Source organism: Rhea pennata, chromosome 1, assembly GCF_028389875.1.
Source record: "Rhea pennata isolate bPtePen1 chromosome 1, bPtePen1.pri, whole genome shotgun sequence".
NCBI classification, from domain to species: Eukaryota; Metazoa; Chordata; class Aves; order Rheiformes; family Rheidae; genus Rhea; species Rhea pennata.
The window spans coordinates 13,582,979-13,600,201 of NC_084663.1; the positions used below are offsets into that span (position 1 = coordinate 13,582,979).

Sequence of the window (17,223 nt, forward strand, 5' to 3'; positions counted from 1 at the left end):
AAATCACCTACTTAACTCTGAATGCTGTTGGCAAATAAACTAATTTAAGGATAACAGTTTAATGGCTTGCTAGATAAACAAATATGTAAAAATCAACTGGTATTGCTCCAAATAAACTTTCTAAGTTTCTTTCTTTAATTTAATTCAAGAAAATGGTAAAAGAATAATGTAAATTAGACCAGTTCAACTTACTAAATGGGCTTACTTTTCTAAGCGATTAACTTTGGTCCAGAAAAACAATGTGAAAATTTCCCTAGACACCTATGATGAAATTCCAGTTCCATCCATTTTCAACTAAGCTGAGATTTCTCCTGCAAATATTCTTTTCTAATATAAGGTCAAGATCAAATTTCTTTCAAATCAGACTGCATTAGAAAACAGTTTTCCAGGTAGGGGAAATAAAATAATAGCCCTTTATGCCACATAGGGTAGTTCTCTCCACATATGCTCCATCTCATTTGTAAAGTCTGAAAGGCAAGGAATTAAATCAATTATTTCAATCTTTTTATTTTGTTTCTCTTTTCTAACCTGTGAAGAGCCCTTATAGTCTGGAAAAACTCATTCTTTGTATTTTTTTCCAGAAGTTTTATTTAAAACATTTGCATTGCAACTACAGTAAAGCAAAAAGTAAACTCAATGTAATACAGGAGGAGTAGAATCATAGAAAAATCTAGGTTGGAAGGAACCTCTGCATGCAACTTCCAACTCAAAGCAGGATTAGCTTCAAGGTTAGACCAGGCTACTTCAGGGCCCTGTCCTGTGAAGTTTTGTAAATGCAATGATTAAGTAAGAATGCAGTGATTAAATGCAGATTGTACCAGATACAAAATAATCTAGTGCACCAACAATTCTCTCTACTTTTTACCTTAGAGAAGATACTGATGGGTCCTGAAATAGAGTCTACACAATGACTACATCATTTCATCTCACTTCTGGATTTTTTCCAAAGCCATGCAACTAAAGACTCTGCAGCTCTTAGAATATCTGCATGCCACATCATTGAATATATTAGAAAGATAACCCAAAGACATTGAAAAAGAAAGCACAATGGCAAGTTAAACTATAGTACATGACTACAATCTATTGTCTTTAAACTATAGGAAGAGAAAGGAAGACAAAAAAAATCCCAAAAAAGAGGAAAATAATTATGTCAGTGTATTTAAGGTTCTAATTCTTTTTAATAATCAAATTTAATTGATTAAATTATTTCAGATTGCTTTCCAGAGTTTACAAGAAACAAGAAAGTTGCTGAGGCTGGCTTGAGTCTTTGGTCATAAGAATTAAGCCCTCTAGATATTTGTTAAATGGAGAAATCCTCTTACTTGACCTTTGAGCCATCTCCAAAGTAGTGTCTACTGTGGGCCAGCCCTTTGGGTTTCAGGTACAGCTAGCGAGTTCCCAGGGTGTCCACCACAGACACCTATTCCCGCAGTTGGGATGAACCTCCTTTTCAACGAGCTTCTAACTCACCTTTGACAATAGAGGGAGCCAAAGATGATTAACCAGCTCAGACTAGACACCAGATACTTAGATGACCAAAGTTTTGCTTTAAAGTGAAGTATTACATCAAAATCTATATATGTCCAGTAAATATATTCATTACACTTTCGGGAATTGGGAAACATGTAAAAGCACAGACAGGAATAACAACATAGCAGATTTTTAGGGAAGAATATACATTGTTTAAGTAATCAGTCATTCTTCCAGAGAGAATGGTTATAATGGTAAAAGGTAAAGAAAAATGTGGTGTGATTTTTAAATTAACGTTGTCAGTAGAATTGACAAATGAAGGCAGAATCCCTCTCACCTCTAAGTACATATCTTCTCAGAGAGTAGATTTTGTAGGATAAGGATTGGAAGTCCACAGAGAAAGTTTTTTTACTAGCCTTTCTGAATAGAGAAAGATTTGACACTAAGTTTTCTCAACATTTAATTTAAGCAATAAACAATCATATCTGAACCCAAGAGGCTATTGGTTGAACAAATGATTAAAGAAATTACATCATTTACAGATTTTCCATTTTAAAATTTAAAATTTTCCCTTCTTTTGAAGAGGATCTCTGCGAATTTTGAAAAACAAAATATGGTATCTCTAGAAATCCACAGAAGTAGATTTCAAAAATACCCCAACTCCTTAAATAATGCAGGAGAATGGTCAACTGAATATTTCAGATAATCTTACAAATAAATTGTACAAATAAAATACATTTGCTGTCAGATGGGAAAAAATAGAGAATACTTATATATACATAATTTAAGTTACCAAATAAGGCCAAAAAGAGGTCACACATATGATCTAACTTGAGATGTCTACAATATAGAAATGTGTGCTAATCGTATAAGTTACTTTAAGGTCAATTTTTGACTTCCTGATATTTGCCACAGACACCATTTCCAATTCATTCAGACATTTCAGACCACTCTTCTATTCTTTCAGCTATCTTTCTGTTCTCTCCTGATGTTTACGATGAGCAAAATTACCCAAAGCAATAAATAAAAAAAATCATATTCATATGTAAATCTGTCCTCTCATCAAAGTGCTACTTTTACAGAAAAAATAAATCACCTTCCTGAGCCATTTTTTTGTAAGCTAAAATAATTTAAATGTTTTTTAAAAGTGTTATTTATGCTTCACGAAGTGCTCCATGAATTATTTTGCCCTCTTTCCCATGCCAAGAAAACATAACGAAGAAGATTATATGCGCTTTTAAAATACATCATACACACATGATTTAACAAAGTGAGCATGTAAGCTTTATGACACTCTCACTGCGTTGTCTGAAGGAAACTGACTGAGTAATGTAAGTGATTTGGTATCATGGATAACACTACAGTTAGTGTTGGTTCCACATACAAAAAAGCCAATAACTCAGTAGAAAAAAGTCAAACACTAAGAAAATGAGCCTGAGAAATGATGGTACTCACTTGTATTTTGATATAGAGTCTTTTATACCAATACAGTACCATCTCTGAAAGACTCACAGTCTACTATAAAGCAAAGCAGTTCACATTAAAAAGCTATATGCAGATGATGGTACATAAGCAAGACAAAACTGAGAGTGGGGGTAAAGTAAGGGCATACATAAAAAACATTAACGATATAGTCCTAACTATAGTTATGATAGATAGAGCCCCGTATTGCATTAAATGGAATTTCTACACTTTTACTTGTTTAATTATGCATGGATCAGCCAGGCATCTTATAATGAAAAGCAAACTACTGAAATCCTTATAAAACTAACAAACAACTAACTAGGACAATAATATCACAAATTCTTTCCCACGATGTAGTTAATACACTGTGTCCAGTTCTGGGCTCCCCAGTATGAGAGACATGGAGCTGCTGGAGAGAGTCCAGCGTAGGGCTACGAAGATGATCCGAGGGCTGGAGCACCTGCCCTATGAGGAACGGCTGCGAGAGCTGGGCCTATTCAGCCTGGGGAAGAGAAGACTGAGGGGGGATCTGATCAACGTGTACAAGAACCTGAAGGGAGGGTGTCAAGGGGATGGGGACAAACTCTTTCCAGTTGTCCCGTGTGACAGGACAAGAGGCAATGGACAGAAATTGAATTACAGGAAGTTCTGCCTGAATGTGAGGGGGAATTTCTTCACTGTGAGAGTGACGGAGCACTGGAACAGGTTGCACAGAGAGGTTGTGGAGTCTCCTCCTCTGGAGATCTTCAAGGCCCGCCTGGATGCAACCCTGTCTAACATGCTCTAGGTGACCCTGCTGAGAGGGGAGGTTGGACCAAATGATCTCCAGAGGTCCCTTCCAACCTTACTGATTCTATGAATAACAGTAGTTTCATACTGTAGTTCATGGGAAAAGCCAGTCCCTATATGGAGAATATTAAAGTCAGCCTCCATCAAGATGATATAAAGGTCAGAAAATGCTGCATCTGGCAGTGAATTACATTTGACATGGCTGAGGTAAGAGCGGGGATAACAGCCTGGGAAGATAGACTCTAAGACTTCCAAAGTCCAGGCTAAAACAGAAAGAAAGGAGATGACTTTCCTGCTGTCACCTGATCGGCCATGAGCCTCAGGGGCATACTGAGTCTTCAGGACAGTCTTACGCTAGCTGGTCTCACTGGAGCAGGCTTTTGCAGGAATCAAAAAGGAATTTCCTGAAAAGGCCACACAGATGCAGCAGGGAAGGGCTTTTGCCTTAGGAATGCCATTATTCTTAGATTGTCTTCTGGTTTATTTTGTCCATGTATTTGATCAACTCCAGGGTCTTCTGTGGCTGTAGATAAAGGAGAATGCTCAGCAGTGACGTCTAGATTTGGGGCAGGAAGATGTTCAGATCTTTGGGGGAAAACAGAATGAAAATCCGGGAACTTGTCATCATGGATTTCTTTCTTTCTTTAAAAATATATTCCTTCTCTTAAAAGAAGGATGTGATATTCTTTGACTGTATGTATTTTTGTGGTTCCATTACACTGATCATTAATCTTTAACATTTCTGTAACTGATGTTACGGAATGTACAGTTAATGTAAGAAATTAACGGCTGTAGCCCAAAGTCTAATTTTCAAGGTCTTTCTCTTTTATAAAGACTAATTTAAATAGATAGTCAATCCATGCAGTTACTTGTGCTATGTAATCTGTATCTGAATAATCACATTAAAAATTAAACTCATATGGAATAAGACTGCCTCCCTTTCAGTCCTCTGATGTGTTCTCATATAAGAAAGTTGAACAGGCAGTCCCAGAATCCAGTGCAGAAAACAGGGACTGCTTTCATAAAGAAATACTATTGAATAAAAGAAAGAAAATAATTGAGTTAATCAGAAGGAATCCTAAATCAGAATTTTTTTAATATGGGGTTCTAATAATATCCCACATTGTGAGAAAATTACATCTGTGTTGAACGCTAACACATCCCACCTCTGCCACCAAACTGGCTTATATGAACAATCCCAGATCTGCTTCAGGTTCATTCATTTAAACTGCTTAAACAAACATTCTGCAGCAGCTCTGCTGCAGGAGATGGTAACTCACAGCAGAGAGCCAACAAACCAAGCAGATGGCAGGCGGTAGTATTTAAATTGTCATAGTCACTAGCTAAATGAATGTCTGCTTGCAGTCTTACCTTTTGTGTTTTCTATTTGACCTGTATTCTATTATCTGCTGGGAAAAAATCCTTGCTCTAAAAAACATGGGAAATGGTTCATGCTACTATTGATAAACTCTGAATAAACAGTTCTAACACAAGTTTGTTAAACCAAAATATACTGCAGTCTTAAGTTTGTTTAACCTTCCAACCAGTTAGTAGTTCTGGGAACAGAATTAAAATATGTAGAATTTAAGAATATCATGAGCTCTCAGTTATTTTCTTTATGATTGGGAAGATATGTCTTTAAGATTAAGATCAGTTCACTGAGGGAAAAAAATAAATCATTTAATAAAGATTAAAAGAGATGAAAAGCTATAAGAAAGAGACCTTTAACCAAATATAAGACCTTGATAGAAAATTCTCATTTGTGGTCATCAGCTGTTAACCAGTCAGGTCTTTTAACAAATTGAAAAAAAAATCTTAAAGATTGTTTCTGCTTTGGTTTAACTATCATATATAAAAGACTCTGGAAAACTGATGTGGAAAAAAGGGATCTGGAAAAGCCCCATTTGGGAAAAACTTCATGCCCATAAATAAGCTCTGCAGTTCTCAATTTTGATCTGATCCAATATTTCTGCCATTAGTGAAGCTGCACCAGTGTCCTACAGTATCAGATTGTTCAGTGACCCTTTCAAGGGCAAGGATTTCTTGTGAAAAACTCAGTTTCAAATGTTTGCTTCTCTTCTCCATAGGAAGCTAAAGAGGCACGAAACACAAAAGAATGGCAGGGGCATAATACTACGTCTAGCTTCTGAGGGAGGAACAGATACTGGATAGATTGGTGTGAATGGGAAGAAAAAAACAATCCTCAATTACAACACTTTTCCAAGTAGGAGAAGCATACAGATACCTGATGGAGAAACAGGTCTTTCAGGCTCCAAATAGACTGCTGACAGCATCAGACTAAAAAGATCAGAAGGACTGCAGAGCATTTCAAGAAGAATACAGAAATCTCATCCAAAGGAAGAAGTTAAAATCTCAAATCAAAGATACACTGGGGACCAAGAAACGATTTTCTTAGGACAATGATGTTGAAAAGGCTTAGATACTTTGGTGCCATCTGAACCTCCTTTCCCCTTTGACATTCACCATTACTAGAAATTTCTACCCTTCTTGAAGATCTAATGATTTTTAGGCTTCCAGGGCAGCATAATAATCACAAAGGATAATGATATTGGATATGCACTTAAAGCCTTTCAAGCCAATTCATAAGACATGGGCTACCAAATATCATTGTTACTAATTTTACAGATACAGAATAGTTTGTCCAGTACGAAGTCAAACAAAAAACAGGCAGCAGAGCTAGTAGTAAACCAAAAGAGCAACAGTGGAGGGGAGCATGGCTTCCCAAACAACGAAGGATTTCAGTCCTATAGGAACTCTGTCCTATTTCTAAGGCCCCTCAGAAGACACTAGCATAGTTTTCTGCATTACACAGTAACAACCATGCAGGAAAACAAGGCTCAGTGAATAACTGTTTTTAGATTGATGGAAAAATGTTTAAGATCGGATCAGGCAAAAGAAAATGTTAAAGATTTACTCTCTGAAATTAAAAACATGCATTTCATCTACAGTGACAAACATTTCGGTTTCATTTCTATTTGATGCATTTTTTAAAGAAACAAAGCCATGCCAATGTCTTATGCCAAAGTTGCAAGATACGTCCAGTGATGGTCTTTTACCTCGTAGTTGGGAAACTACCATGACTGGAAAAGGGCAGAGGGACGGTCTGCACAGCTTTGCCACATGAAGTACTATGACAGGTTCTGGGATATCCACTTAGTGTGTGAGAGAGGTAGATTCAAATTCAGCTTTGCAAGAAATTGCCCGGACCATGGTGCTACCTAGGATCCTGAAGGGATTGTTGCAATAGGTTAGACAAAGTATCTTTTCACCAAGCCTGCTTGCTGCCTTATGGATGTGTGCCTGTGGTCTCTATAAAAACTAGAAACATTCCAGAGATCATGAACTTACAAAGTATGTGTGCGACTACTGCCTGTTTAATGTTTAATTTGCAGTATGAGTAATTTCAAAAAGAGGTTAGGGAAATAAACCATTCGGACTGGACTAACTAAACAAAAACTAGTGTTAATATCCTTTACTCATGCAAGGTAGTCAGCTCTCGACAGAGCTATGAATGCACAAAAGACATACATTCAGTGACGCTTTGGAGCACGGGGAAGAAAGTCATATATCATTGAAACTGTGTAGGCCACGTGAGAATGGTACAGGTAACTGCAGGGTACAAGTGAGTAAGTGCGTGGTAGTTGTCATCCACAACTGAAGTATTTTGTCTGGTGGATTAGTCATGAAAAGTAAATAATTAACTCTTGAAGCTGATACAAGGTGCAATAAAAAAGAAGGAAAAAAAAAAAAAAAAGAAAGGAAAAGAAAAGCAGGAATTTAGAAAAGAATGCCCCAAACAGGTAAACCCATAGGAGTGACTTCCCCAGCTTCCAGGTTAGCTTTAGATTTACAATTTTGGGGCAGGATTCAGAATACCAAGCTTTGCCTTAGGTTTTCTTCACAACTGACCCGATATTTAGGATGTCAAAAAAACTTGGAGTGGGCCTTAATAACTTTTTTTTTTTTTTTTTTTAATCTAAGTGACTAAAGGGTGCAATATGAACTGCATTTAGATTTGTTTTGCTTGTAACTTATTGTTATCAGAATCTTAATTGCAAGTCTTAAGTCTGACCTTACGTTCTGCTTAATAAGTCTTCTGTTCGTACCAGTCTTTGTGGGGGAGTTCTCCCTTAAGGACAAAAACCAGTGCCTCTTCTGCAAGAAGTAGATACCCAAGAGGTAGCTTATAGTTACCCAGAAATGTCTCTTAGTTTCTTCTTCTGAGTGTTAAAAATTCTTCGTGCCAGTGAGAACGCACAGGTCTGAAGCCTGCTGGCCAGGGCACTCCACATTACCCCCTCTCCTCTGGCCCAGCAAATGTTTAAGAGGCGAAAGGACAGACCAGGAGACTGAAGAGCCTCAAAAGGAAAGGGTGACAGTGCTGATCTGTCTCAGTATATCCAGTAATTTGCTTTGGATAGGACATTCTCCTAAGGAAAGCCTTTCTTCAGACACCAGCTTAGAATCAGATAGGAGTGAATTTGAACTGTGATGTCCCATATAAATCATGAATATTCCAGATAACTATTCTAAACACTGTTACGTAAAATAGGAAAAAGAAACAAGCTGCTCATCCTGCTTGGCTTGTGATCCTATCCTGATAAGTGTTTGGAATGAAAATTAGGTGTATTTTGATATATTTGATATATAAATCATTTTTATGAATAAATCTATTCAATTAAAAAAAAGCTGTAGGAAGGGGAAAACTCAGTGTCAGTATCTATTCCGGTGAAAAGCATCACATTGGGAAAGGGATTGATTTTCACCTTTTCCACCTGCTGTGGTAAACCTATGGTCTAATTTTAGAACACTCAGATGCTAAGAGACAGATGTTAGCAGACTATTAAAAAAGAGAGCTAAGTGATCTTTCCCCTCTCAAAGAAAATCCATGTAAAAAAACGAAAATAGACTGCAAAAATGACCAGCACACATGCATTTCATCATTTTGCTTACATACACAAGCTCTGAGTCAGGAATACAGACTGAAATCTGCTCCTTTTGCCAAGCACTACCTACTTTGCTCTGCTATTAATATCGCCTGTGATGCAAGCACTCCCACCCATTTCTGAGAACAGAGCAGGCACTCTGATAACTCACAGGCTTCAAGCTGCCCTTATAAAGTTGTTCCACTTTTACACACTTCCTCATACTGCTAGTTTCTCTGCGAAGATGAAGCTGCTCGTGTACTTAGTCTTGCTTAAGGCAGCACTGCTTGCTTTAACGAATGTCTTTGCAGTAGTTTTAGAAGAGGCAGAGGATGCTGAAGAAGGAAAAGTTACTGATACTTGTCCTATAAAGCTCAAAACTAATGGGAAATGTGATGAAGGAGGAGAGGATTGTCCGTACCAGATAAACCTGCCTCCAATGACCATCCAGTTACCTAAACAATTCAGACTGATTGAGAAGACTCTCAAAGAAGTTCAGACCCTTAAAGAAGCGGTAAACAAGCTGAGGAAATGTTGCCAAGATTGCAAGCTGCAGGCCGATGACAACCAAGAAAGAGACAGTAGTAACGAATTCCTACTACCTGATGCAGAAACTCCAGCAGAAAACAGTAAAATCCAAGATAACAGAGTAAAGGAACTGCAAAGCAAAGTTAACAGAATGTCGACCAGCTTAAAAAATGCAAAGAGTCAGATACAGACACTGCAGGGTCGCCTAGAGAAAATGAGCCTCATAAATATGAACAATGTAGAAAATTATGTTGACAGAAAAGTTGCCAATTTGACATTTGTCGTGAACAGTCTTGATAACAGATGTTCTTCTAAATGCCCAGCAATGCAACCAAGACCTGGTACGTAACCTGTTAATTCTTTATGCCTGTATAAGCTTCCTGTGCATTCTACAATTACCTGATAAATTAATTCAAATATATTTTAATCAAGTAGATATGCTATCCACTTCACAATATAAATATTTGCTCCTTTAGTGCTTATATATACTCCTGTAAAACTTTTCACCTGCCACTAGAGGGTTGCTAAGAGTTGCAGGTGTTCAGTTCCTCCTAGAATTTGACCTTATGATAGGCTTAAAGCATGAATTTTCAAAGAACATTTTCTGTAATTTAATTAATAAATATGAACAATTAATGTATTATTTTACACCCCATACCTTCAGTAAGATATACTTCATTAAACATCAGTGAACTACGTATATTTTCTGCTTGGATGAAGAGGACAAATATCCTCTTTAGCTGTGCTTTAGACAATGCAATTATTCTGAAATGGTCTGCAAATCATTATTACATATGAAGTCAATCTAGTAAAATGTTTATTTTTTATCAGATGGGATAACAAAAATATTAATAAAAACAGAATAAAACACTAACAGTACTTCTCAAATGGGTAATACATGTATCATACCCTTTGCAAGAATCTAATATATAAGAAATATCTAATATAAAATAAATAATAATATATCCGATATATAAGAAATATGAAATGGAAAATAGGTGCTACCTCTGAAAAACACATTTTTTCTTTTATTTTTTAATTTCCTAACTAAAATTGAGAAATACTGAAAACAAGAATATTGAGAATAAGAAATATTTACAGGATTGTCAGTGTATTCTACCACTTAGGTATCATACATACGAAGATAGGGCTCTGTAGAGATAGAACAATGAAAGATCAGACTGCATTGAAGTTTTTGAGCCTCTATTGCTCAATATCCAGATTTAAAATAAAACTGTTCTTCTGTCTACTCAAAATGAAAACTGAAGGATCTACAAATTGTACAGTGCATGTACAGATGAAATTCTGAGAAGTATGAAAAGAGCAAATGAATGATAATACAAGAAATACTTTTACTATATCAGCAATCAGCTTAAATCAGTATAAATCAAATAGTTTTAATTCAGATCTAAACCTGTCACAAATAGAATGATTATTATCCTGTATATTGATAATGGACAACAAATAGAATTCAGGTACAGTACTTGCTAATAGAATAAATTCATTTTAGTTATTTCCTATACCTCTTACTGAAATATTGAGTGCTGTTCATACCATATGATCCTGTGTATATTGCTTATATTTTACAGTAACTGATGCCTAAAAGTGTTCACAGCAGCAATATATACATTATATATATAGCAATATATACATATTATATTATATATATAAAGCAATATATACAGCTTTTTCCTATATATGTGCTATTCCTGCTTCCACTGAAAGTAATAGCAAAACTACTGTTTACTTAAATAGGAATGGAATTAGATTATAAAACGACTTTACCCAAAATGGGGATTCTCTGTCAACACCTGCTCTGAAACCAAAGATCTTACATTAAGTTCAGCAAACTTAATGAGAATCTTTTAGTTTGGGACTTAGATGCAGCTTTTAAGCCTTTGGTTCCTACACTGACACATAATACCTGACCACAGACATTCATATTTGAAAACATTTACCCTGTTCTCTGGACAGCAAAAGAAAATGCTATCAACTATCCCCTTCTGGAGTCTTCTTCCTCCACTCCAGGTAACATTTACATGAAGGCAAAACAAAAAAAAAAGTTATTATTAACTAATGTTTTTTTCCTGGGTTTATAATTCCCTCCAGAGGAGAGCAAGGGATTTTATTTCTAGTTCAAGACTCTCCTTCAGTGATTTGCATCCTTATGTCATGCTAATTCCCATGCTACAGTCTCTCACCTACAAAGCGTGTACAGTATAAGAGCACTTCTAAGAACTCAAAGCTAAAGACGTATTTAGGTTTGCCCATAAAGAAAAAAAGAACACTTTTCTCTGTGTGTTAAAGAATTTGTTAGATAGGTAGATTTCTATGAGAAAATAAATTCTCATAGGATGACTCAAATCTACATGTGATTTCTTACATATTTAATAACATCTACAATAATCTTCAGACATTATTTTCTTTCCAAAGTTGTCTTATCACATTCCTTCACGCTCTTACAGATGGCCAGTTTACTGTACTAGTAAACAGGGAGTCCTGAGTCTTATGCCCTCCTGCAATCTGAGAACATTTATTCCTTTCAGGAAGTAGTTTAATTATTCAAAACTTTCTAGAAATAACCTGCAGATGAGGTCTGCAAATGAACATGGCCATAAACTCAAATCTACAATAGAAATGAACATCGTCAAAATGGTTTTGACTCTTAACTCAGAACTTCTGAGAGCTCACTACCTCTTATTTAACAACATGGAATTACAATACCATGCATTCTGAAAACTGTTGTACACAATGTTGTTACTAAGTTAGTGGATAGAATATGGATTTATATTCTGCAGGAAACACCTGGGAATATTTTTCTTCCATGTAAAATACATACAGAGAAAAAGCTGTGTTAATGGTAGATACTGAATCTTTTCCTTACTTTAAAGCCAGCAATGCCAGAGACACAGGAAAGCACTGTCACATTTCTAGCTTTATCTTTCTCGGAATTGCAGTATTATGACAATAGGTGAGACAATTCTAGTACTTTGTTTCCTGCTCCTAAAGTGCTGTAAAAAATTAATCATTCATATGTCAAAAACTCCAAAGGATGTGATATTCTATATCCAATGATGTTCACAGAGCAACAGCCAACCTAAAGTCATTCCTGCATGTACACAGCTTTTCCTCTGGCATACTTCCACATGAAGATTTCTATAATAGACATGGTGTGATGGTATACATTTAAACACAAAAGGGAGCAAGCTTATGAACATGAAGCATTAGAAATATCAGGCTGGAGATACGAGGCTGAATCCACAGGAGGTAGGGATGGGATGAAGAAAAAGTTGGAAAAAAGAAGAAAAGAAAAAGCAGTCAATCACTATGTCCCCGTCAAGCAGTCTTCATACAAAAGCCATTAAAACGGTTTGAGAGCCATCTGATCTGGACATCCTAGGTGGTACCCGTTACAGAGTAAATCGAATGGAAAAAAGCTGTCATCTCAGGAGAACTAAAACTGCTGTAGTACTATTTCATTTCGAGAAGTCTCTCTAATCCAAAAGGCTGAATACGTGCTTGTATCACTTTAAAATAGCTTTCTTGTGTTTGACTCATTAGATATATTAAAGGCAGAAGCAATACAAGTCCAATATGACAATATGATGGCAAAGTAATGCAAAGCTTTGATTAACTTTTGGCTTTTCCTACTTAACAACAACTGGGGGGAAAGAAAAAAGCACTTGGTAAGAGGCTCTCTGAAGCACAGACAACAGTGCAATGGAGTCTGCACTTGACTTAAAATGTTCCTTATGCCCCAGTCTGGAATGATGCTAACAAATTTTGTTTCTTTTAAAATTCAAATTGTATTTATTTTAACACTATCTATTTTTCCACCAGTTGTACAAATTATGCAGCGAGACTGTGCTGACTATTATACAGCAGGCAGAAGAAATAACGGAATCTACAGAGTTACCCCTGACCCCAGAAATCACAGCTTTGACGTTTACTGTGACATGGAAGCACTGGGAGGTGGCTGGACAGTGCTGCAGCGGCGTCAGGACGGTAGCACTAACTTCAACAGAACATGGAATGACTATAAAAATGGCTTTGGAAACCTTAGCAGGGAGTTTTGGCTGGGGAACGATAAAATTCACCTCCTGACAAAGAGCCAGGAAATGCAACTGAGAATTGAACTTGAAGATTTCAATGGTATCAGAGAATATGCTAAATACGAACATTTCTACGTGGCCAACGAATATCTAAAGTACCGCCTGAGTGTTCACGGCTATAGCGGGACAGCGGGAGACGCCCTCCACTACAGCAAGCATTACAACCATGATCAAAAATTCTTTTCGACGCCGGACAAGGACAACGATAGGTACGCATCAGGAAACTGCGGTGCATACTACAGCTCTGGCTGGTGGTTTGATGCATGCTTGTCAGCCAACCTCAATGGCAAATACTACCACAAGAAATACAAAGGCGTCCGCAATGGGATTTTCTGGGGTACGTGGCACGGTGTTTCTGATGATATTCCGAGCGGTTATCGGCAACCCTTTAAATCAGTAAAGATCATGATCAGACCCAAAAGTTTCATGCCATAAATCTAGGCCTTTCTCTTAACTGGTTTGCATTGGATTGCACTCAAAATCACACTTACTCAGTATTATACTCAGAATAGCTCTAGACAAAATAACATCTTTCCACATAACTTTTTAGAGATGGTTTGCCCCGCATAAGGTATTAAAAACAGCATTAATGATTCTGAATAGTTATTGCTAAAACTTAGCATAGGTTAAGTCATGGTATTGCTATGTAAATATCCTAAACATTGCTGTTGGTGCTTTTACCACTAGTTTGTGGTATACTAGATTTTATAATTTAAAAGTTTTAAATGGTGTCCTACAAATCATATCCGAATTAACACCTGCATCTTTACTTGAAAATAACTCAAAAGCACATCTGATAAGATCTATCTGTTAGGCACTTAGAATAAGACTTACTATCTCTTGATATGGCCCTACTTTTTGTATCATCTATGCTTCACAACTTCAAATGTATACCATGGCATAAGTATGACTTAGGAAAGTAGTGTGAATTATTATTTTAAAAGGATTAGGAAACAAAAGACCACAGAGTTTGCTCAAAGATGCAAAAGAAGCCGTGTGGAAAAATTAGAAAATGAATAGGACTCCTTTTTTCAAACAAATTGGTGAAAGAATTGAACAAGGGAAAGTGGAAATAATGTATAGAGCACGTAAAGAAAGAAGACCATTTTTTGTTCCCATCGATTCTTCTGCTGAGGACCAACATCCTATTCCTGCTCTGTGGGAGAAAGGAATGGTTATGTAGCTTATCACAGACTTATATAGGTAGACAGGCAGGTAGGAAGAAGCAGCAGCAAGGATGCAAGCCCTTACATCAACGTCTCTAAATAAGTACAAGAGTTTCCAGAACCAAATTATTTTCTTTGGAATCTTTTAGGTAAGATAAATGTTACAAGATGACTTATGCAGAGACCCAAGCTCACTCGATATACCATAAGAGCTTAAGTTATTTGTAAGAGTATATATATAATAAAGTAAAATTAGAACACCCTTTCCCCATCTCCTTAGTAGCCCTTTTTAAAGTCACAGAATCATGAAAAATCCAGTGGCAGTTACCTACAGGAAGAGACTAGGTGAAGTACCTTTTTTTCCTAAAATATAACAGATGAAAACTAATCAAATGTTCAAACACTTCAGGGTGGACAAACCAAAGATACTATTATTACAGCTCTTATTGTTGATAGCAAGCATAAATTTGCCTACATAAATCTTTTGCCTACATTAGAAAGGACATCTCTCTACAATTAGAGTGAGTAACTCTAATTCTGAGACAAGATGCAGCTTATATTTGCAAAACAGGCATATACCAATTTTCAGAAGAACATAAAGTACTAGGGCTGTATTTCTTTACCAGTAAAAGTGAAGTCTTTGCTGGCATAGGCTTGCTGGTTAAAGAAGCTGCTCCTTAATGATGCTAAGCAACTTAGCGATGCCAATGAAACCTGTGAGTACGTACATGAGCTAATACTTTACAAATACAAGCTTTACTGTATTTTAAGATAACCAAAACAAGTTATGTAAAACGAGCTACAGTGGCAATTACTAAACTGTAAAATATTAATATATATATTTTAAGGGAGTAAATACTTTGAAGGATATTTCAGTGTGAAGTGTAATTTGGTTTACTATGTTTCATTTTTAAAGATAAATGGAAGATTTTAACTTTGAGATGTATAATCCTTTCTTGAGAACTTGTTTTGAAGCCTTACAGTATTTATTTTGGGATTAACAGCAATTGCCTAAACCAAAAAAACCCACTTATGAAGTATTGGTTAGAAGAACAAATTATGATTATATTTAAACATTTGGCATGAAATGCACTATTTGCTCCTATTCATTTTATGGTAACTAGTTAAGTATGGCAATTACAGTATCTACAAGATTCTACTTGAAAATGTCTTTTTCCTGCTAAGTTTTTGGAAGAGCAACTGTTACGCTTGGCATATCTGTGTATCTTGTTTAAAGGAAATTTTGTAACAAATTTTAACAGAATACGCAAATGTGACTAATATCACCTACAAAAGCCTTGACTAATCTCTTAAAATGGGAAGAAAAAGGCAGTGAATGTTATTACACAAAGCTGAATACTACCTACGTGGAACTGTTGTAGCTGAGTCTCCATTAATATGTACTAGTTTTACAAAGTGTAACTCTCTATCTACTTGCTGGATCAAGCATTATTTTTAAATTTTCCTTGGTGTAAATAAAGATTAAGACACACTGCTGAGACCATATCATAAGATTTTAAGTTTCTTTATGTGGACTATAAAAGAATCCTCAAAAACTGTTTCATTAATTTTATGTAAAAATCAAAGCAATACACACAGTGCTAGTAAGGCAACTTCAGATGGCCATGAAGACGGCTATGTGACATGACAACAGCGCCATGGGATATCACAATGGTGGTAACTGGAGCTCATAAGACATTCAGTTTATCACACTTCAGCTACCAGATAATACCAAAGGCTGAAAACTTGGACAGCCACTTGAGACGACTTGTATTTTGGATCAGAAAAAAATTAATTGCCCATCAGGAGTTTACAAAGGCTGTATCTTTAATACAAAAGGAGAAGCAAACTCATTTTGTTTATATAATACATACAATCTTTCAGATCACATGCAGAAAACACCTATGTAACAAAAATGATCATAGGAAAATCTTTGTGGTTTTGATCTTGCTAATATTTAAATGCTGAATTTAAGTAAAGAAGATTAGTAGTTAGTTATAACAGCAAGCTTGCTAGCAAAATTCCTAAGAGATTTTTCCACAGAATAAAGGCAAAACTCCATCTGTTGAATGTGATCAGCCAAGCAGACTGTAAGTTCTTGGCTTTCCATGCGTTGTTTAAACAACAACTGGAAAAAAAACTGAGAAAAGAAATGAAAAAGATGGTTTGAAAGCAGTGATTTATAAGAAAAATTTTATCTGTACTTTTTCATGGAAATACTGGTAAGTATCAGCTCAGGGAAAGGTTTTTCTTAAAGGTTTTTTTCTGAGAAACACTGTAATCAAATCAGACATCTATTTAAGAGATTGAGCTGAGAACAACATACAGTTCTGCAACAGGTAGTTTGACACTTCGGTAGAAAATAAATATTTGCATTTATGTGATATTTTCAAAGGAAATTAAGATGATTCTCAAGACCACACCTAGAACACTGTGTTTATAACCTAAACCACAACCTGTATTTTAAGGGAAAGAAAGTCAAATTTACCTACCCTCTATGACATAAATCACACAAAAAATCAAAACAGCAAGGATGTTATTTAAAAGTTTAAGTTCCATAGAGAAAAAAAAAGAGACAATCAGAAGCAAATAGTGGCTTACCAAAAAGAGATGTGAGATATATTTTTACAAGTGTCTCTTGTCTTCTTTTTTTCAAGGGATGAAAGTAGTATGCCTTATAAGGGCCTGAAGAAATTCACATAAGTTTCAAAGAAAAATGGCTAAGCAAGACCATTTCTATAGTCTCTG

At 36.0% G+C, this 17,223-nt stretch overlaps 2 protein-coding genes across 2 annotated transcripts in view; one reads left to right on the plus strand and one right to left on the minus strand.

Moving 5' to 3' along the window:
• The window catches only part of CCDC146 (coiled-coil domain containing 146), an 81,112-nt gene that overhangs the window by 56,115 nt on the left and 7,774 nt on the right, over positions 1-17,223 (minus strand). The window lies entirely within an intron of this gene.
• FGL2 (fibrinogen like 2) lies at positions 8,788-15,981 on the plus strand. Its single transcript, XM_062581632.1, has 2 exons — positions 8,788-9,538; positions 13,038-15,981. Exons 1-2 carry the CDS (start codon positions 8,788-8,790, stop codon positions 13,742-13,744), a joined length of 1,458 nt encoding a protein of 485 aa, XP_062437616.1. The 3' UTR covers positions 13,745-15,981.

Bases quoted from the DNA above. Each gene is read 5' to 3' on its own strand.
- FGL2 (XM_062581632.1), top strand. From the start codon at position 8,788: ATGCAAGCACTCCCACCCATTTCTGAGAACAGAGCAGGCACTCTGATA. The intron at 9,539-13,037 runs GTACGTAACCTG...TTTTTCCACCAG, and splicing joins AGCAATGCAACCAAGACCTG to TTGTACAAATTATGCAGCGA.